The sequence below is a fragment of the Lupinus angustifolius genome, chromosome LG08 (assembly GCF_001865875.1).
Source record: "Lupinus angustifolius cultivar Tanjil chromosome LG08, LupAngTanjil_v1.0, whole genome shotgun sequence".
Classification (NCBI taxonomy): domain Eukaryota; kingdom Viridiplantae; phylum Streptophyta; class Magnoliopsida; order Fabales; family Fabaceae; genus Lupinus; species Lupinus angustifolius.
Genome location: NC_032016.1, coordinates 5,640,165 through 5,658,393, shown reverse-complemented (window position 1 = coordinate 5,658,393; position 18,229 = coordinate 5,640,165). Strand labels below are relative to the sequence as shown.

The 18,229-nt window shown below is 33.9% G+C and overlaps 1 protein-coding gene across 1 annotated transcript; it reads right to left on the bottom strand.

Annotated features, from left to right (window-relative positions):
• LOC109353314 (transcription factor bHLH149-like) lies at nucleotides 442-11,485 on the bottom strand. Its single transcript, XM_019595539.1, has 2 exons — nucleotides 11,481-11,485; nucleotides 442-1,208 (listed from the first exon to the last, which is right to left on the bottom strand). The coding sequence occupies exon 2, from the start codon at nucleotides 1,195-1,197 to the stop codon at nucleotides 646-648; it is 552 nt and encodes a 183-aa protein (XP_019451084.1). The 5' UTR covers nucleotides 1,198-1,208; nucleotides 11,481-11,485; the 3' UTR covers nucleotides 442-645.

Genomic DNA, 18,229 nt, shown 5'->3' with positions numbered 1-18,229 from the left:
AAAATTCAAAATGAAATGATAGAATGTTTTACATGCAATTTAGCCATCTTCCTTCAAAATGTGTGGTTAGAGCTTGGCCAAATTCAAATACTTGTATAAGACTAAAGGTTAGATATTCAAACGTTAACAATTCAATAAATAATATACTGAATATGATAATGTTACATGGATAACTAGACAATTAAACATGATATGATCATAAATGATATAAAAAAGATATTAGAATCATGACCTATTTAACTTGAACATATGTAAAGGACACTGCTAGAAAAATTTCAAATGAAAATTAGTGCAATATTTAATGGAAGTTGAAGGCCAAAAAAGTTATAAGCAAAATACTTACGACACACTCTAAGATTACTTCGTCAATTGATATAATATATGTTAGATCATTTACCTTGTTGATCTATATAATTAATTATGATAAATGGTATCGAATTAGAACTCAATATATAGACTTAAAATAATAGAAAAACAATGATGAAAAAAAATACGAAGTGGCGAAGATCGTGGAAGACAAATGGCATGTACAAGATAAAATTACATGAATATATTAAAAAACAATAAAAACGATATAATTAACAAAAATAAAAAATACAGGTGGCGGCGCAATATAGCCTATGCTAAACAACGCGGGTGGGCGAGTCAACTCACCATTCCGCCGTCGAGTAACTGAGTAAGAACCGTCATGGCTCTTACTTGCATCTCCAACGCCGAAATATAATCACTCGCTTCTTCCAGAAGGTTCTGGAACGACACTTTCTTGCAACCTGGAACCAACCGGCTAAGAACTCTCGCTTTCTTCTCCACAGCCGGTAACCTCCTCTTCCTCTTCCGGTCACCTCCGGTAATTCCCGTTTTCTTCAATCCATTCGAAGCCTTCTTCACTTTCTTCAGTCTATTCCTTTGTAGCTTCCATCGTGGCGACGCGAGAATCGCGCGGCTCCAGCGTGTTCTTCCCTTGGCAGCACGTGCCAGGATTCGGTCGGCGGTGTCGCGGATTTGACGGGCGGCGGGGGAAGGAGGAGAGCGGCGGAGGGCTTGGACGAGATTGGAGGAATAGATCTGTTGCTGAGATTGAGATCTCCATAGGATCAGGTTAGGGGAATTTAGATCGATGGGTTGGTTGTTGTGTGTGATTTTTCTGCGTTTCTTGTCTGAATTAGTGGAATCACCTATATTTTGTTGAGAAGACATAGAAGTGGAATCTTAATCTATGCAGAGTTTTTTGAATGAAGATTGTGAAGAGAAGAAGAAGGGTTGGTGAAGGGTGAAGGAGAAAGAAGGAAGAAGAGAGAGTATAAAAGGGATGGAGGTCACGGGGAACCACGCGTCCTTCACTTACTCACATTTATTGCTACCTTTGCCTCCTGCTTTTATGTTTTTTATTTTCTTTTAATTATTACCACTAGATATTCAAATTTGTCCCTAACTTAATTTATGGATTTTCTTAAGCGGGTGCTTGGATTTTCATTTCATATATGTTTTGGTATTTTTATGATTTTTATTAAATTTAAAATTATTATTTTTGTTAACTCTAACTAAATGTGGAAATAGGTAAAACCACTTAGGTGTTTATTACATGATCTATCACATGTTAAGTTAGACAAAGTTTTTTTATGAACATGTCTGACTCGAGTTTTTTAAAAAGTTTATTGAACTTAATATGTCAGGTTTAGGTCATTAAAAAGATATATTAAGTCAAATAGGTTGATCTATTTAGTTATATTATATAACAATATTTATATTATATTAATTTAATATAAGTAATATTATTATTATATATAATTTAATATAAAAATATATACACAAATATAATTTAATTATTAGAGTTAGATGATCCTAGTTAATAGTTAGGCTATTAACCCATTTAAATGTAGACGTTGTGACATATTTTATGGTCATATAGTATAGTAGGTCTTTAAACATGCTAACAAGTCAGATCAGACTTTTAAACAGGTCAACCCTAAACTTTAATTTTTTTAATAGACTAATATGTGAGACTCATACTCATATTGCTATATAGACTTAGTCTGTTTATGACAACCCTTAACCGCATGCTTCTACCCTTAACTATAAGATAATCCATAAGTTTTAAACTTAGCATATTTGGACAAAACCTTAAATTGTCTCAATTATTTTTTAGTATTTTTAGGAAAAATTTAAAAGGTGTAATGTTTGGAAAATGATGATACTAAGATGAGAATAACATATTTGCTCATATTATAAGATAAATTATTTCCTTCAACCATTAAAATTATAACACATGTCCTTTTTTTAGTTTTTAGAAATTTGTAGAAAATGATCAAATAAAACACATGTCATAATTTTAGTTGTTAAATGAATTAATTTATCTCCTAATATGAGGAGATATTTCATTTTCTACTAAAATTTATGTATAATATATTGTAAGAGGGTGTCAATTACTTGATTTTGAAGTTGTTAACTTGATGAAATCAAGCTAGTGCTATTTTTTTTTAATGATGATCAAGAATCATAGGAAATGTTAAGTGTATGAAAAATGTTCAAGAATGTGGATACATGTAGTAATTCGAGGATCCTAATTCGAGGATCCATGAGTTTGAAATTATATATATATATAACCCGATATAACTAAAGTGGTTAAAAATATACCCACCTATGAATATCTGCCATGAGGATATGCACCAAGGTGAAAGGTAGATACATAACATATAGGAGTATTTAACATGCATCATATACATCCCGTGAATAATAGTATATATAGATATTTTATTTTATTAAATATATTTTATATTTTCTCACGCCTTGAGATGATAGTTGTTTGATAATAAACTTTAATGAAATGAACCATAGTGCTAACAAATTATTATATAAAAATTTAATATTCATGTAATAATATAATATATTTAATAGTGTAAGTATATGATAAGATATTTATTTTACTAAAAAATCACTTAAAGAATTATGATTGATAAAATTGACTCTAGATGATGAAAAGTCACTAATTGACTTAAAAGTTAAATCCAAAAACTTGTTAATGAGCTATTTGAATAAATTGGAATCATGTGATAAAATTAGAAATAGGAATTATTTGATAAAATTTGTTCATGATAAGCCCCTGAGCAATTACAGCTGATTTGTCAAATCAAAACTTATGAATAATGGACTCTATTGTAAAAAAATAATTTTAACCAAACAAGACTATTGAACATATTTTCTAGTCAAATAAATTCATTAATGGACTTATAAGCCCATCAACGAAATTGAGAAACACAGACTAAAAGTGTGTTTAACATGGCATGTGATGGGATTCTAAGCTAGTCATTAGGGTTATTTGACAAAATATAACCATGCAAGTACGCAACCCTTTAAAAGGAGCATCGTTTTAGATTTTCTTAGTCAATTTATGAGTTAGTTATACTAAACACATTATTAGCCTTGAACATTTATGAGATAATTAAATCAAAGATGTTAATTTGTCATCCTTAGGGTTGAAAGGACGCAACCTTCGAAGCCTTAGGGCAAAAGGTTCTTATAATTAAACAAGCAGTTTAATATTCGAGAAACTGAGTTTGACTAATACAACGAAATGAAAGATTAATAGCAACAATGTACTTTTAATAATAGAGAAAGATAAAGACCTCACATGGCACCTTCCATGAGAAAAAATATTAGGTTTATTTGATTGGACAAGGTGGCTAGTGGACAAGGTGGCTCATTAATTTTTATAGTATACTCGTGCTGTCCTAACTAATTAGTGATCATTTTTCTTCAATTTCAGCCTCTCAAAAACCTACGTTTCAATTCTAAATTTCCGCTCAACAAACAATAAAATTTAATAGTCACGGGTGGCACAAAAGTATTCCTAATTAATTGAAGAACAAAGGGTCCATTTTCAAAGCAACAAATTAATCACTATTATTTTGTCCCTCTTACGGATAAGATACCCCATGTTTTTTCAATCATCCTAACTTGCTTGCAAAGATAGAACCTAAAGATATAGGAGAGAGAGAGAGAACAAATATTAAGCAAAAAAGAAAAGGTTAAAGCATTATTAAATTAGCCAAAGTGTCTAACTTTCATTTGATGCAAAACAATGGTAATCTATTGGGATACCTAAGTAGTGTTTGGTATGTTATTTACATTGAGCTCTACGTCACCTTGCTGATAAAACTTCTTTTTTAACTCGTACTTGCAAGGCAAAAAGAACATTTTCAATGTGTCTCAATTCTATGAAGTTTCATATTTTATCTATTGGACATTTTTAGTACAAATTATGTCCATGATTAGTTGAAAAAATAATTAATTATTAAAATTTTGAATTAAATATTTTTTTATTTTTTTCCAATTAATCAAAAGTAGTGATATATGAAACAATACATTTTATAAGATAACATATATGCTTGATTTAACCCTTCAAAAGAAAAACAAGAAGGATGGTTCAAAGAATTCATTCCAATCAAACAGTGCTATTGGGCATTGCTGTCCCTTATCCAACGGTCAACACAGTCATGCTAAATTTAAATGATGAAGTTTTATTTTTATTTTCTTTCACTCTCTTTTGGCAGGGCATGAATGACACAGGCCTTATGAATCCAGGATTCATGGATGGCATGTGCTAAAAGGCTATATACTGTTAAAATTTGTATCATGATAATGTTAAATTGCACTTTGCTTCTTATCTTTACCTACAGGCTACAAGCATAGGGCATTTCATGATTTGAATTTCTTTGAACAGAAGATTGAAAAAGTTGACAAAAAAAGATAGAATAACAAAAATATTGTTTCCCCTCATGTATATGACAAACTTCTCCTAAGCAATTTATTTTTTCATCCAAAACCTTCATCGTTTAAGTGGAACAACTTGCTTTAACAGAACAAAATTCTTTAGTCCTTGGACAAACACAAGGGTTTGTGAAGTAGGTATATAAAATTGGATTTTAATCATCACCTACTCAATTAGCTAAGTTGTAGTAGATGAATATGAATGTTGGGTTCAAATCCCCACTACACCCTTATCTTTCTCTCATGGTAAGAAGTTTTATAAATTAAAAAAAATGCAATCACAATATAATAATTTTTTAGAGTATCACTACATCATTCATAATAAAAGTTTATACTGATAATGTATATATATTATTACACACTTATAAAGAACACACAAAATGGATTTATTTCCAGAAAAATGAAAAAAATAGAAAACATTGAGAATATAGTGGCCTATCAGATAGGGCAATGATGTTGGCCTCTGTTTATTGGTTCCTGAAATGGGGTCACACTATTTTGTTTTTATTCCTTGCAATGATTAGAGGGTGATGCACCCAAATGGAAGCCAAGATGGAGAGAAAAAGGAAAAGCATGTGGTTGTTTTCATCGCACTTTCGGTCACCTGGCCCTCTATTTTGTTTTTTTAATGAAAGATAGAGAGGTTTTTTTGGACTCGCTTCCTCTCTCTTATGGTGTGGCCAGGTTTCAACCACATTGCCTACCCTCTTTCCCTCTGTGTAGAATATTGTATATGTGTGTATGTTCTGTACATAGCTCTTGCATTATTGGCACGCACCAATTTGGTTCAACTGATTTTATATTTTGAGATGAGTAATTAATACTAAATTATTATAGATAGAAAAGGAGATTCAATAAAAAAAAAGGTGGTGAGAATAGAAAATTGGAAGCAAAATCTGTGAAAAATCTTATCAGCCTCGAATCCAAATGACATGCCAAATAATTTTGTCTCCTTCAATGAGACGAGACAGGCTTTGCTGTCTAAAGTCTCCAAGAGCAACATAAAATTATATTAAACAATTATGCAATTGTTCCAGTGAAATGATATTTAGCTTAGGTTGGGTTTCTCATAAATTCCCTATTAATTATTTAAGAGTGTCACATATTAAATCCCGGAATAATTGTATATATAATTATATATGATACAATGATACATCTATCTATAAGTTTATTTATGGACATGAAAGCTTGTTAGCATATCTTATCTTGTTGATTTATACTACTTTATTGATATTTCTTACCCTCAATATAGTTGAAGTTAGTTTAAATTTTGTGTCTAGAGTTTATTATAACAATAACTTATGGTTGGGTTATAATTGGGGTTGACGTATTAACTAAATTTAAGACAATAATGTGGCAGTAATTGATTTTAAAAATTGTCACGTTAATCCTTAGAATTGCAAGTAGCAGTGAAGTTAGTCTCTCACGTTAAATGTTGTCTACTCAAATTTGTCCTCAACATATTATATTTTAAAATACTGACATGTTAATAAGTTAATTTCTTAAATTTGGATATAACAAAAGGAACACATGGTCAAGGAGTAAAACTCTTGCTTATTTACTTTGTATGCTTATGTTCATTGTGTATGAGAGAATGGTGGGCAATGGATGTAGAGTAGTTGGTGATGGATGTATGGTTGAGTGCGAAATATTAGGAGATTTGGTTGAAATATTGTCTAGACTCACCGCAGAGGTACCTGAAAAGATTATCTGACGATCAAGTCAGTTGAATATTCCATAGAGACAAGGGAAGTAAATAAAATAGAAGTTTGAGCAATAAGTGCAGTAATAAATGAGGGAATAATAATTAATTATACTCTCTGGGTGGTCTCTTCTATTTATAGAGTTTAGGAAGTGCTCATATGACATCTGGTCATGGGCCAACATTTAACGGGTACAAGAGATGTACCCTGGTCGTCCTTGCTTAACGTGCGAAGTTGCTCTTGTCGAATTGTCGGGGCAAGTAGAATGTGCAGGCAGCGTGACATGCAGATTGTTGTTTGACATTGATGGCGAGTCAACAATGCTTTAAATGATATGTCAAAGGTGGATTAAATAGTCTGTCAAATGTGCATTAAATAGCGTGTCAGAGATATTAATGTTGCGTTAGCAGCATTTATAATATCTGCCACGAGTGGACCCATCTAAGGCGAGCAACGATGATATGCAAAATGCTGCATAAGATACTCAAAGTAGAAGGGGACAACCCAGGTATGACCGTACCAAGCTGGAACACTTTCTATACTCTATACATGCCTATCGCATTTTAAAACTTAGAGTCAATCTAATAGTTAATGTGAGAAAGTTTAAGAAATGAAGTGAATGATGTTATGAGTTCGAACATCGTAGCAAATTTAAAAAATAAAAAAAATGAGTTATAAGGTAGTTTGATGGTGAATGATGCACCGAAGGATATTGAAGGTTCGAGTATCGCCCATAACAAATACTAATAACAATGTGTTAATATTTGTTGATAAAAAAAAAAGCTTAGATTTACCACGTAGGGTTAAGGTGATCTACAACTAGTTTGTGTGTAAATTAACCTTTAATTTAACCCCATTGAGACCATATGACACATGTAGTTAATGATGGTACTTTTATTCAAAGTTCATCTACCTAGTTATAATCATTCAATTTGACTTGTCTGTTACATCAATAATTTGCATCCATTCATCCAACCATATCTTGTGAAGAGGCTAATTTGAATTTTATTTCCTATATCAGGCCATATTATAATATTGATTGGAATTTCAGCTGAAAGCTTCAAACCACAAGTAAAACTATACTCTAATAAGGTGGATTAGTTAAATAAGGTAAACGCATAAGACAAATAACATTCATTAATGATGCCCCTATAATTTCCAACATAGTTTCTTGCATAAACCATACTAGCCATTCTCTTATTTTTATATATATACTTCTATCTTTCCACCTGGTATAATTTATGAATAGGTGACCTTGATAAGCATGCCATCTATCATTAAGTTTTGTTTTTTCTTTTGTTTTCCATAAGAGTGTAATATTGATACACCGACACTATAAAAATTTATGCATATTCAGTACATCATTCACCATTTATTTGAATTATTTTTTGTGAAAAGTCAAACATAATTGAAAATAAATAATAGATATTAAAATGACAGTATAAAAACTCTTACACTATCGATATATACAACTTTTTCTCTTTCCATAGTACTTTACTCTCCATACTAAAGAAAATTCTAAATCACCCAAGATGACATATCACAAGTTTGATACAAAATTATTGTCAGCAATCAAATCACATTATCATGGCAACAAAATTCATGTGCGGCCTCCCATCTATGCGAAAATTGTGATGTTGCAATTTGTTGTTTTGCCACACTAGTGATAATAAACCGTTTTTCAATAATTTAAAAATGACGTCATGAGAATCAAAATGATAAACAAATAAACTTTAATTTTAATGTTGGTCCGTCAGGCGAACCTGGCCCTCTATGACTTGTCTAAAAAATGGACTTCCAAAATGGGTTGAATAAGGCTTTTAGGCTAAAACCTCATCCCGACCCGCTAAAAATACCTATCCGAACGGACTGGCCCGTCAAGCCAAACCCATTTTGCCACCCCTAATTGAATTACGGACTTAATGCATAGTAATTATTATTATTTTATTACTATACAACAAAGTTTTAGATGAAATTTGTGATTAGTGCTTGATAATTGCTACATAAACATGCCATTTTTTTTTCTTCTTGTTGGGCTCAAGCAAGTAACTTTCCCACGGAGCAAAGTTTTTAAAATTATATAACAAAAAATAATATTAGAGTTATGATTATATTAATATTAATATTTTTATTTGTTTAAAAGAACTGCCATTTTCAGTTTATGTTGAAGAGATTTTAAAAAATTGAATCGATATAAAATTCTATGAATATGATACGCGTGATAGAAATTTCTAATTTAAAAATGTAAATTTTAAAATATTCTTTCAAAAAATACATAATTAGCAAATTGTTTAATTTCAATTGAATATTCATCCAATATGGGAGATATATATTAGTATGCAGTGTATTTTAATTACTATTACTAGTGTATTTACAGACATTTTTATACTTGTCAACCATTTTCCTATTATTTGTAATGTATAGTTTTATTATTAGTTTAATAATTGATAGTAATGTAGTTTAATTCTATTATACTATGTTAATTATTTGTCATATTTCACATTATGTTCAAAGGAAAATAAGAATAAAAGAAATTAAGTTAACTATTTGTTGCAATTGTTACAATGTAGCAAATGAGAATAAGTTAACCCAATGCACTGGATGAAGAATGATATTAGGTTATACGGTTATATAGTATTTTGGTAAAAATTAAAAGATAATAAGAATAAAATAGAGAGCCATAAATTACATAATAAAAGGTGGTTAGGTTGAGTTTTAACTATAGATAAAACAAATCGTTACATGAAGAATTGAGTGAAGGCTTATAAGGTACTCCACCACAAGTCCTGATTGGATTTTCCATCAATATAGGTGAGAATTAAGCCTTACAATAAACCCACTAACCTTAATGTTGCACCATACTACTAGATAATTGTTAGGAGAAGTGTTAATTTCAGATTTGGTGGAACTAACACGTTTCCTTGTATCTTGAAATGATGTTATAATCCATGTTCTACTAAACTAGGTTGTTTATAGACACTAATAAACGCCTTATCTAGCTGCTTAGGGGTCTAATCTGATTATCTAATCGTAAGAGCGAATAAACTTATGGATATCCAATTATTGACAAGCCTAACATCATTATCTTAATTACACGCTACCACGCACGAGAGTCTTTGTCTTCATACCCAATCCATTCCTTGCTTATCCACAAAATAACCATTGTAGTATTATAATAATGAATCTATACAATGTTGAAAAAAACATGGAAAATATTTAATTGACATTATACATGCAGTGACAATGTCAGTTTAATAGCAGCGAGAAAACCGGTAGGGTAGAGAAAAACCCTGATTATAGTACTTTATGGTATTATCGCAAGAAAGATGATGACCCTTTCGCCTTTCTTTTTTGTTGATGGTAATATTATGGATATTTCTTTATACTTTTGAATAATAAATTAATCTTTTTCATGAACCTGGACCTGGACTGTCTCCTTAACAAATCACTTACATGAATTGAATTTTTTACTTTCGTTCATATGAGATTTAGTAATATCTCATACCACTAGATACTTTGACACTTTGATAATCAATTTGTTATTATCACTGTTGTTAGAACCAGATCGGACCGGACGATTCGACCGGTCTGACCGCTGACTGAACTTGAAAACGGCTCCGGTTTGCCGTCTTCACCGAATGAGAGTTGGACCGCTTTGAACCGGAAAAAATCCGGTCCGACCATCTTAAACCCGGTTAAACCACATTAACCCGGGAAGTAAACCGGACGACTCACTTAAAAATAAAAAAATGAGACAATGTTCTAATATTTTGTTTTACTAGGTCCAAAAAACGATAAAGATGTATTATTCTAATATAATTATACATAATTATTAATTATATAAAGTTGTACATTTATATATAACTATATATTTATAAATAAAAATTGTTAATTATGTACGAAATCACCTGGTCAGACCAGACGGTTTAACCGTTTAAACCTAATACCGGATCTCTGTCAGTTTGATGTCCGACTCGAGTTTCACAACACTAGTTATTATCATTTTGGTCAAAAAATGAGAGATAAAGTTGTACGGCGCATTTATGCTGTTGCCTTAAGTTTTGGGCCTTACCTTATATGTGTGGCCCAACCATGACTAATTACACTAAGATATATAAGTAGTGAATAATATGTGTGGCCCAACCATGAATAATATAAATAAATAGTAAATAATATATTAATTATATATAAATTTTTTATTGTCAATGTATAGATTTTATAATCTTATAAAATTAAATTCAAATAATGGGACTCGATATAAAAATAAAATAAAATAGTCAAACCAATTAATTGTTTTGGGTCTACAAAATACTAGTGCAGTTAAATATTTTTTGGGCCTGAATTCGAGGGCTAGAAATTTGGACTTCTCTACTTGTTTGCACTGAGTTAAGAGTTCAATAAAATGATTTTATGATTTTTCAGCAAACATACTTATGATCACAATAATTGATATTTAAATTAGTTGTCATAAATGTACATTCAGACTCTTAGGGTTGCGAAATGGAAAATGAAGGCTTGAAATTCATCTCACACTATATTTTATATTTCTCCATTCTTTCTATTATTCTTAAAGAAATAATTCTCAAACAAATAGAAAAAGGTAGTCTATACTTTAAGAAAACACCTACAAAGTTTGAAGTCTAGTTAGGATGAACAAATTGTGTATAATCTATTGACTGTTCATTTTAAGTTGGACTAGTATCATTTGATGTTCTTTAGTGTGAAGGTAAGATGACTCTGAGCTGAACCGAGTTGGATTTGGTTTTAAATCATCTAAGTTAGGTTAAGTTGGACTGAAATCTAACCTTGGATTACTATGGCAGAAGTGATTCTTGCACATTTTGTTACCATGAGATCTTCTTGAACATTCATTAATGGATATAAACTAGCCAATATACTCCACTTCATCGTGGGAAGAAAAAAAATGAGTTTCTTGATGTTAAACAGTAGATACATGTTAAGTGCCAAATTGTTAAGTAAATTCACATACTTTTGGGGTATTTAGTGCACATTTATGATGTAACTGTGTAAAATTCATGATAACTTAGTAATCTTCTTATGTGTTTATGTTGTTTCAGGATAAGTTTTAAGAAAAAAAGGAGAAAAAGATGAAGATTGATACTTCTGAGCACCGCAAGCCTCACCCAAGCGAAGGGAGGGTCACTCAAGCCACAAATAGGAGAAAAATCACCAGAAATCACTACCGTCCCTCGCCCAAGCGACAATTGAAGCAAAAAAGGACGTGATGTCAGGCCTGGTCCTCGCTCAAGCGAGGGATCCTCGCCCAAGTGAGATGCTCGGGTCTGAAATCCTCTTATTTACTCGCCCAAGCGAGAATCTCTAGCTTGGGCGAGGGCTTGGAAGTTGGAACTAATATTGGCGGTTTTCAGAAGTCAATGGAGATTCATTCACTTTTCAGAAGGATTTTAGAACACGAAAACAGAGTGAAAAAGAGGGAGATTAGGATAGAAATCGTGGAAACAATTCTACTTCACGTATTTCCTTGTATAATTTCATGATTCGAGTGATGTAATAATGAGAAGGAGTGATTAGATCTTGCTGAGGGATTCGAAATGTAATCTTTTAACCTTTTTACTCCTGGATTCGATTCCATTGTAATTGTTATTTGATTTTGGAAAGTTCACCCCGTTCTTAATGCATAAATTTAATTGGCTACTAATTTCTTGTTCTTGGGTTCAAGTTTAATTGGGAAATTAAGCTTGACACCGAACCTAGATCATCTTCCTTCATACATCATTACTCTACGAATGGAGAATGATGCATGGATTGCTTTTACATGGAACGTAATGCTAGTTAACTGGTCAAATGTTCAATGAATTGACATTTGAGCAATTATCTAAGGATTTTACACTCAAGGGATTGATGTGAATGTTTTGAATGATATGTGTGTCTGAATCAGTAACTTCATAATTCACTTGGAATTGAATCCATGGATGTCATTGGGAAAGAGCGATGCATTTCGATCCCAATTTATTTTATTTGCTTTCTGTTCAATTTATGAGTTTTTACAATTAAACATAAATTTTATACAAACACCATTGCAAATATATACTCAATTTATTCTTGTAGGAATTAGTGTAAATCCACTCTGCTTCTTGAGGATGATATCCCGGTACTTTACCGAATTTTATTACTTGTACAATACGGTGCACTTACCGTTCCATAAATATCTAACAAGTTTTTGGCGCCGTTGCCGGGGAGCAATGAGCGATTTACATTAGTTCTTTATAGAGTTTATTTTGTTTTCTATAAGTTATTCTTTAATTCTTTGTAGTATAGTGTTACCCCTTGTGCTAACCGTTGCTGTAGTTTTCTTATTTATGCTTTTGCGAGGTAAATCTAAAGAAGATGAACTATAATACAATCCAGAGTTGAGAAGTCTGCTAAAAGTAACCGGAAGAAAGCAAAAGAGAAGAAACAATAGGGTCCTCAGGAAGCACAATGTAGCTATGAATCAACTATAGTTCCTACAGTTTCATAATCTTAGTCCGAAAAGATGGAGAATGTCAATAATGCTGCTGATAATAACCCAAGGCCTAATCCTCCAAGGAGGACTCTAGGAGACTATGCTATGTATCAAGGTCTTCGACACTACTCTAGTATTGTGATTCCACACATCGCCAGGGCAATGTAAATCAAGCCTACTTATCTGAATCTAGTCAGTGCTTATCAGTTCACGGGGAAGGATTATGAAGATCTGTATGCTCATTTGGACAATTTCTATGAGTTGGTGGCCACTATGGGGTATTCAGACACTAAGAGGGAAGCTGCATACATGATGCTTTTTCCATTTTCCCTCCTTGGTGAAGCTAGAGAATGGTTAAAATCACATCCAACCCAAAGTTTAACCAATTGGAGTGATTTGGAAACAAAGTTCTTAACAAGATTTTTCCCTCCGATAAGGTATGTGCATGCAAAGTTTGAAATCTCAACATTCAGACAAGGTGCTGAGGAAGCTTTTTATGAGGCATGGGAGCGTTTCCAGATGTTGCTGAGGAAATATCCCAATCATGGATTTGAAGATGTTGATCAATTAAACATATTTTGTAATGGATTGAAGCCATAGACTAAGATGATACTGGATTCTGTAGCTGGTGGCACCATGATGGCACTGGATGCTGAGCAAGCTACCAAAATTATTACTGTATTATCTGCTACAGATCGACAAGCTCAACATAATAGAAGGATGGTGCAAAAGAGAGGGGTGTTGGATTGGAACACTTCTGATGCCATTTTGGGCTAGAACAAAATTCTGAAACAGCAGACTGAGGCACTTACAAAGCAAATGTCCAAGTGGCCTCAACAACTGAATGTGGTTCAGACTCCTTCTGTTCATCAACAGGTGCTACACTGTGAGTTTTGTGGGGGTGATCATGTTACTGGTTATTGCTCAATGCCAACCAACACACAAGTAGAAGAAGATCAATATGTAACAATCAACCTCGTCAGGCTAATTTCCCTAACAATCCTTCATTCAATAATGAGTTTTCACAAGGTTGGAGGGGAAACCAGAACCAGAATCAGAATTTTGGGTGGAGGCAGGATGCAGGACCATCTAACAGGCAACCACCATATCAACCTTCTTATCAGCATGGTCTACATCCACCATTACATGAGAGGCAGACAAAGTTGGAAGAAACATTGGAAAAATTTATACAAGTCTCCATCTTAAACCATAAAAACACTGATGCTTCTATAAAAAATATGGAGACTCATGTGGGTCAGTTGGCTAAGCAGATGGCATAACAAAACTCAGATCGACAATAATTCTCAGCCAACACTCAAATCAATCCAAAAGAACACTGCAAATCTATCACTACTAGAAGTGGTAAGGTCATTGGTAAGGGTATTGGTTAGAACTTGGATGTTGAGGAAGATGTTCTGAAGAACACTGGAACCGGAAGATAGAGAAGATAATCAGAGAGACATAGAAGGGTGAAGTGATACAAGATGAGGAAGAGGTTGTTACTAATGAGGATGATATAAGGGAGAATAGTGATAAGAGGAAGGGTGACCTACCTCAGTTGAAGGATCTCCCATATCCAAAGAGACCTTTCAAGAAAGACAAGGAGCGACAATATGCTAGGTTTTTGGAATTTATTCAAGAACCTCCAGATCAACATTCCATTCATGGAGGCGATGAAACAAATGCATGTGTATGCTAAATTCAGGAAGGACTTGTTGACAAAGAAAAGAAATTTTTCACAAGAGACAGTGACCTTAGAAGCTGGGTGCAGTGCCATCATTCAGAAGTCGTTGCCAAAGAAGACTAAAGATCCCGACAACTTCACTATTTCGGTCACTATTGGTGAATTATCAGTGGGAAAAGCATTGCTTGATCTAGGTGCCAACATTAATTTGATGCCCCTTTCTATGATGAAAAGAATTAGGGATTTGGATATCAAGCCTACCATGATGACTTTGCAACTTGCTGATAGATCTGTCAAGTATCTTTATGGAGTTGCAGAGGATGTTTTGGTGAAGGTAGATGGGTTGGCCTTTCTTGTAGATTTTGTCATCATGGATATTGAAGAGGATAATGAAGTTTCTCTTATTTTAGGCAGACCTTTCATGAAGACTGCCCGGGTCATTATTGATGTTGATGATGGAAAGTTGAAGGTAAGAGTTGAAGACTAAGATGTGAAATTTAATGTTTTTGAGTCTATGCAGCATCTGAAGGACAAGCAACACTACTTTCAGGTGGATGTCATTGAGGACTTATTCATGCTCGATGACATTCATTTGAGTATGTGTAGTCCTTTGGAGAAAGTTTTTAGGGGAGAAATAGAAGGAAACAGTATGAAGGATGATAAGATTATCAAGACATATTTGGTAGAGTTAGATGCACCCAGCAAGGTTTTATCTAATCAGAATCATTTTGAAGAGTTTGGGAAATAGAATACAACTGAAGCTCCAAATGTGGAGTTGAAAGTACTTCCTTCACATTTGAAGTATGTATTTTTAGAAGAAGGAGGGCAGAAACCGGTAATCATTAGCAGTGCCCTTACATGTGATGAAGAAAAGTTGTTAATTGGGGTGCTGAGGAAGAATGCAGAAGCAATAGGGTGGACACTGACTAATTTGCATGGAATCAGTCCATCTTATTGCATGCATAAGATCCATATGGAAGAGGATTACAAACCAGTGGCGCAACCTCAGAGGCGTCTTAATCCCACTATGAAGGAAGTAAGAAAGAAGGAAGTGTTGAAATTATTAGATGTTGGGATGATTTATCCCATATCTGATAGTAAGTGGGTTAGTCCTGTTCAAGTGGTCCCAAAGAAGGGAGGTATGACTATGGTCAGGAATGACAAGGATGAACTCATCCCAACCCGAACAGTCATTGGTTGGCAAATGTGTATTGATTACCGGAAACTAAACCATGCCACTCGCAAATATCACTTTCCTCTACCATTCATGGATCAAATGATAGAAAGGTTGGCAGGACAATAATTCTACTGTTTCCTGGATAGTTATTCTTGGTATAATCAGATCACTGTGGATCCCCAAGACCAGGAAAAAACAGGTTTCACTTGTTCTTTTGGTATCTTCGCATATAGGAAGATGCCATTTGGACTGTGCAATGCACCGACAACATTTCAGAGGTGCATGCTAGCTATTTTTTGATCTTGTGGAGCAATGCATTGAGGTATTTATGGATGAATTCTCGGTCTTCGGTTCGTCATTTGAGAGCTGCTTGGAAATCTGGACATCGTTCTACAATGATGTGTTGAAAAAACCCTGGTGCTGAACTAGGAAAAGTGTCACTTCATGGTGATTGAGGGAGTGGTCTTAGGACACAAGATCTTTTCCAGGGGCATAGAAGTGGAAAGGCAAAGATAGAGGTCATCAAGGACCTTCCACCACCACCACTCAATGTGAAGGGAATTTGAAGTTTCCTTGGGCATGAAGGTAGAGATGGCAAAATGGGCATTGCCCATGGGCGCGCTCGCATAGCTCGCATTTTTTTGCGGGCAATGCATAAAATTTTTGTCCATTTGCCCGTTTTGCCTGGACCATTTTGCCCGCCAAGTTTGTGGGCATTTCCGTTGGGCATGCGGGCGGCCCATAAACATAATTTAAGGAAAAAAGTAAGAAAGTTTTAGATTCGTTATGATGTAATGTGATTTTTAATCCCTAAAAAAATTGTAATCTAATGTAATTTGTTAAACTTATATAAAATATAAAAAATGTTGTTATTTTTTATCTTCAACTACTTTATTTAATTTAATTTCATTTATTATATGAATTTTTTAATTTTTTAATTATTCAACAATGGCCGCGGGCCGCCCACAAGCATATTTGAAAATGGCCAGGGCATTGAATTTTGACCGTTAACCAATGCGGGCATGCCCGCGCTCGCTTAAAATTTTTCGGGCATTTGCGTGCGTGTGCTTAACGGGCCGGCGGCCCATTTTGCCATCTCTACATGAAGGTTTCTATAGAAGCTTTATTAAAGATTGTTCTAAAATAGCAAAGCATCTTAACAATCCTTTAAACAAGGATACTATTTTTCAATTTGATGTGAGTGTGCTAAATCTTTTGAAACCTTAAAACAAAAACTGATTTATGCTCCTGTTATAGTAGCGCCCGACTGCCATGTTGATTTTGAACTGATGTGTGATGTTAGTGATTTTGAACTGATGTGTGATGCTAGGACATCAAAAGGCTAAAGTTTTTCATGCCATACACGATGCTAGTAAGGTACTCAATGAGGCACAAGTTAATTATGCCACCACAGAAAAAGAGCTACTAGCTATAGTGTATGCTTTGGAGAAATTTAGATTCTATTTGATTGGCTCTAAAGTCATAATTTTTACTGATCATGCTGCTATAAAATACTTACTAATGAAATCGGACTCCAAGCCGAGATTGTTGCGTTGGTTTTGTTGTTTGCAGGAATTTGACTCGGTGATCAAAGATAAAAAAGGAGCGAAAATTGTGTAGCAGATCACCTGTCAAAACTGGTCAATCAAGAGGTCACAGTAAGAGAATCAGAGGTGGTGGAGGACTTTCATGATGAGAAGCTTCTCATGGTTCAGGAAAGGCCATGGTTTGCTGACATGGCTAACTTTAAAGCTGCATGGGTCATTCCTGAAGAATTGTCATGACATCAAAAGATAAGATTCTTGTGAGAGTCTCGTCAGTATGTGTGGGACGACCCTCATCTTTTTAAGACTAGGTCGAATAGACCATTGAGAAGGTGTGTATCCACAGAAGAAGCCAAGAACATCCTATGGCACTGTCACAGTTTACCATATGGAGGGCACTTTATTGGAGAAAGGACAATTGCTAAAGTTCTTCTATCAGGCTTCTACTGGCCTTCTGTATTCAAGGATGCACATCAGTATGCATGACAATGTGATAAATGCCAGAGATTAGGTGGGATCTCTAAGAGGAATGAAATGCCATTGACAAACATTCAGGAAATTGAATTGTTAGATTGCCAGAGAATTGATTTTATGGGACAACTTCCAGCAGTTAAGTCCGAGGAACCAATTCCGGGGATCCACTGATACTTTTACTCAACAATTTCCTTGGATTGGGGTCAGGCTTACCTTTCTGGAGGGGTCAGGAGCTGTTGGACCTGCTGTAGATGGAACTTATTTTGCTGGTGATGTTGTTGTTGATGATGTTGATGCTGAAGATGTTGAATTTATGCTCTGATGAGCATTTGTGAACTGAATGAAATTGGTTCCTCTATTATTTATGTTATTTTTGTTTTGTAATTTAGGATC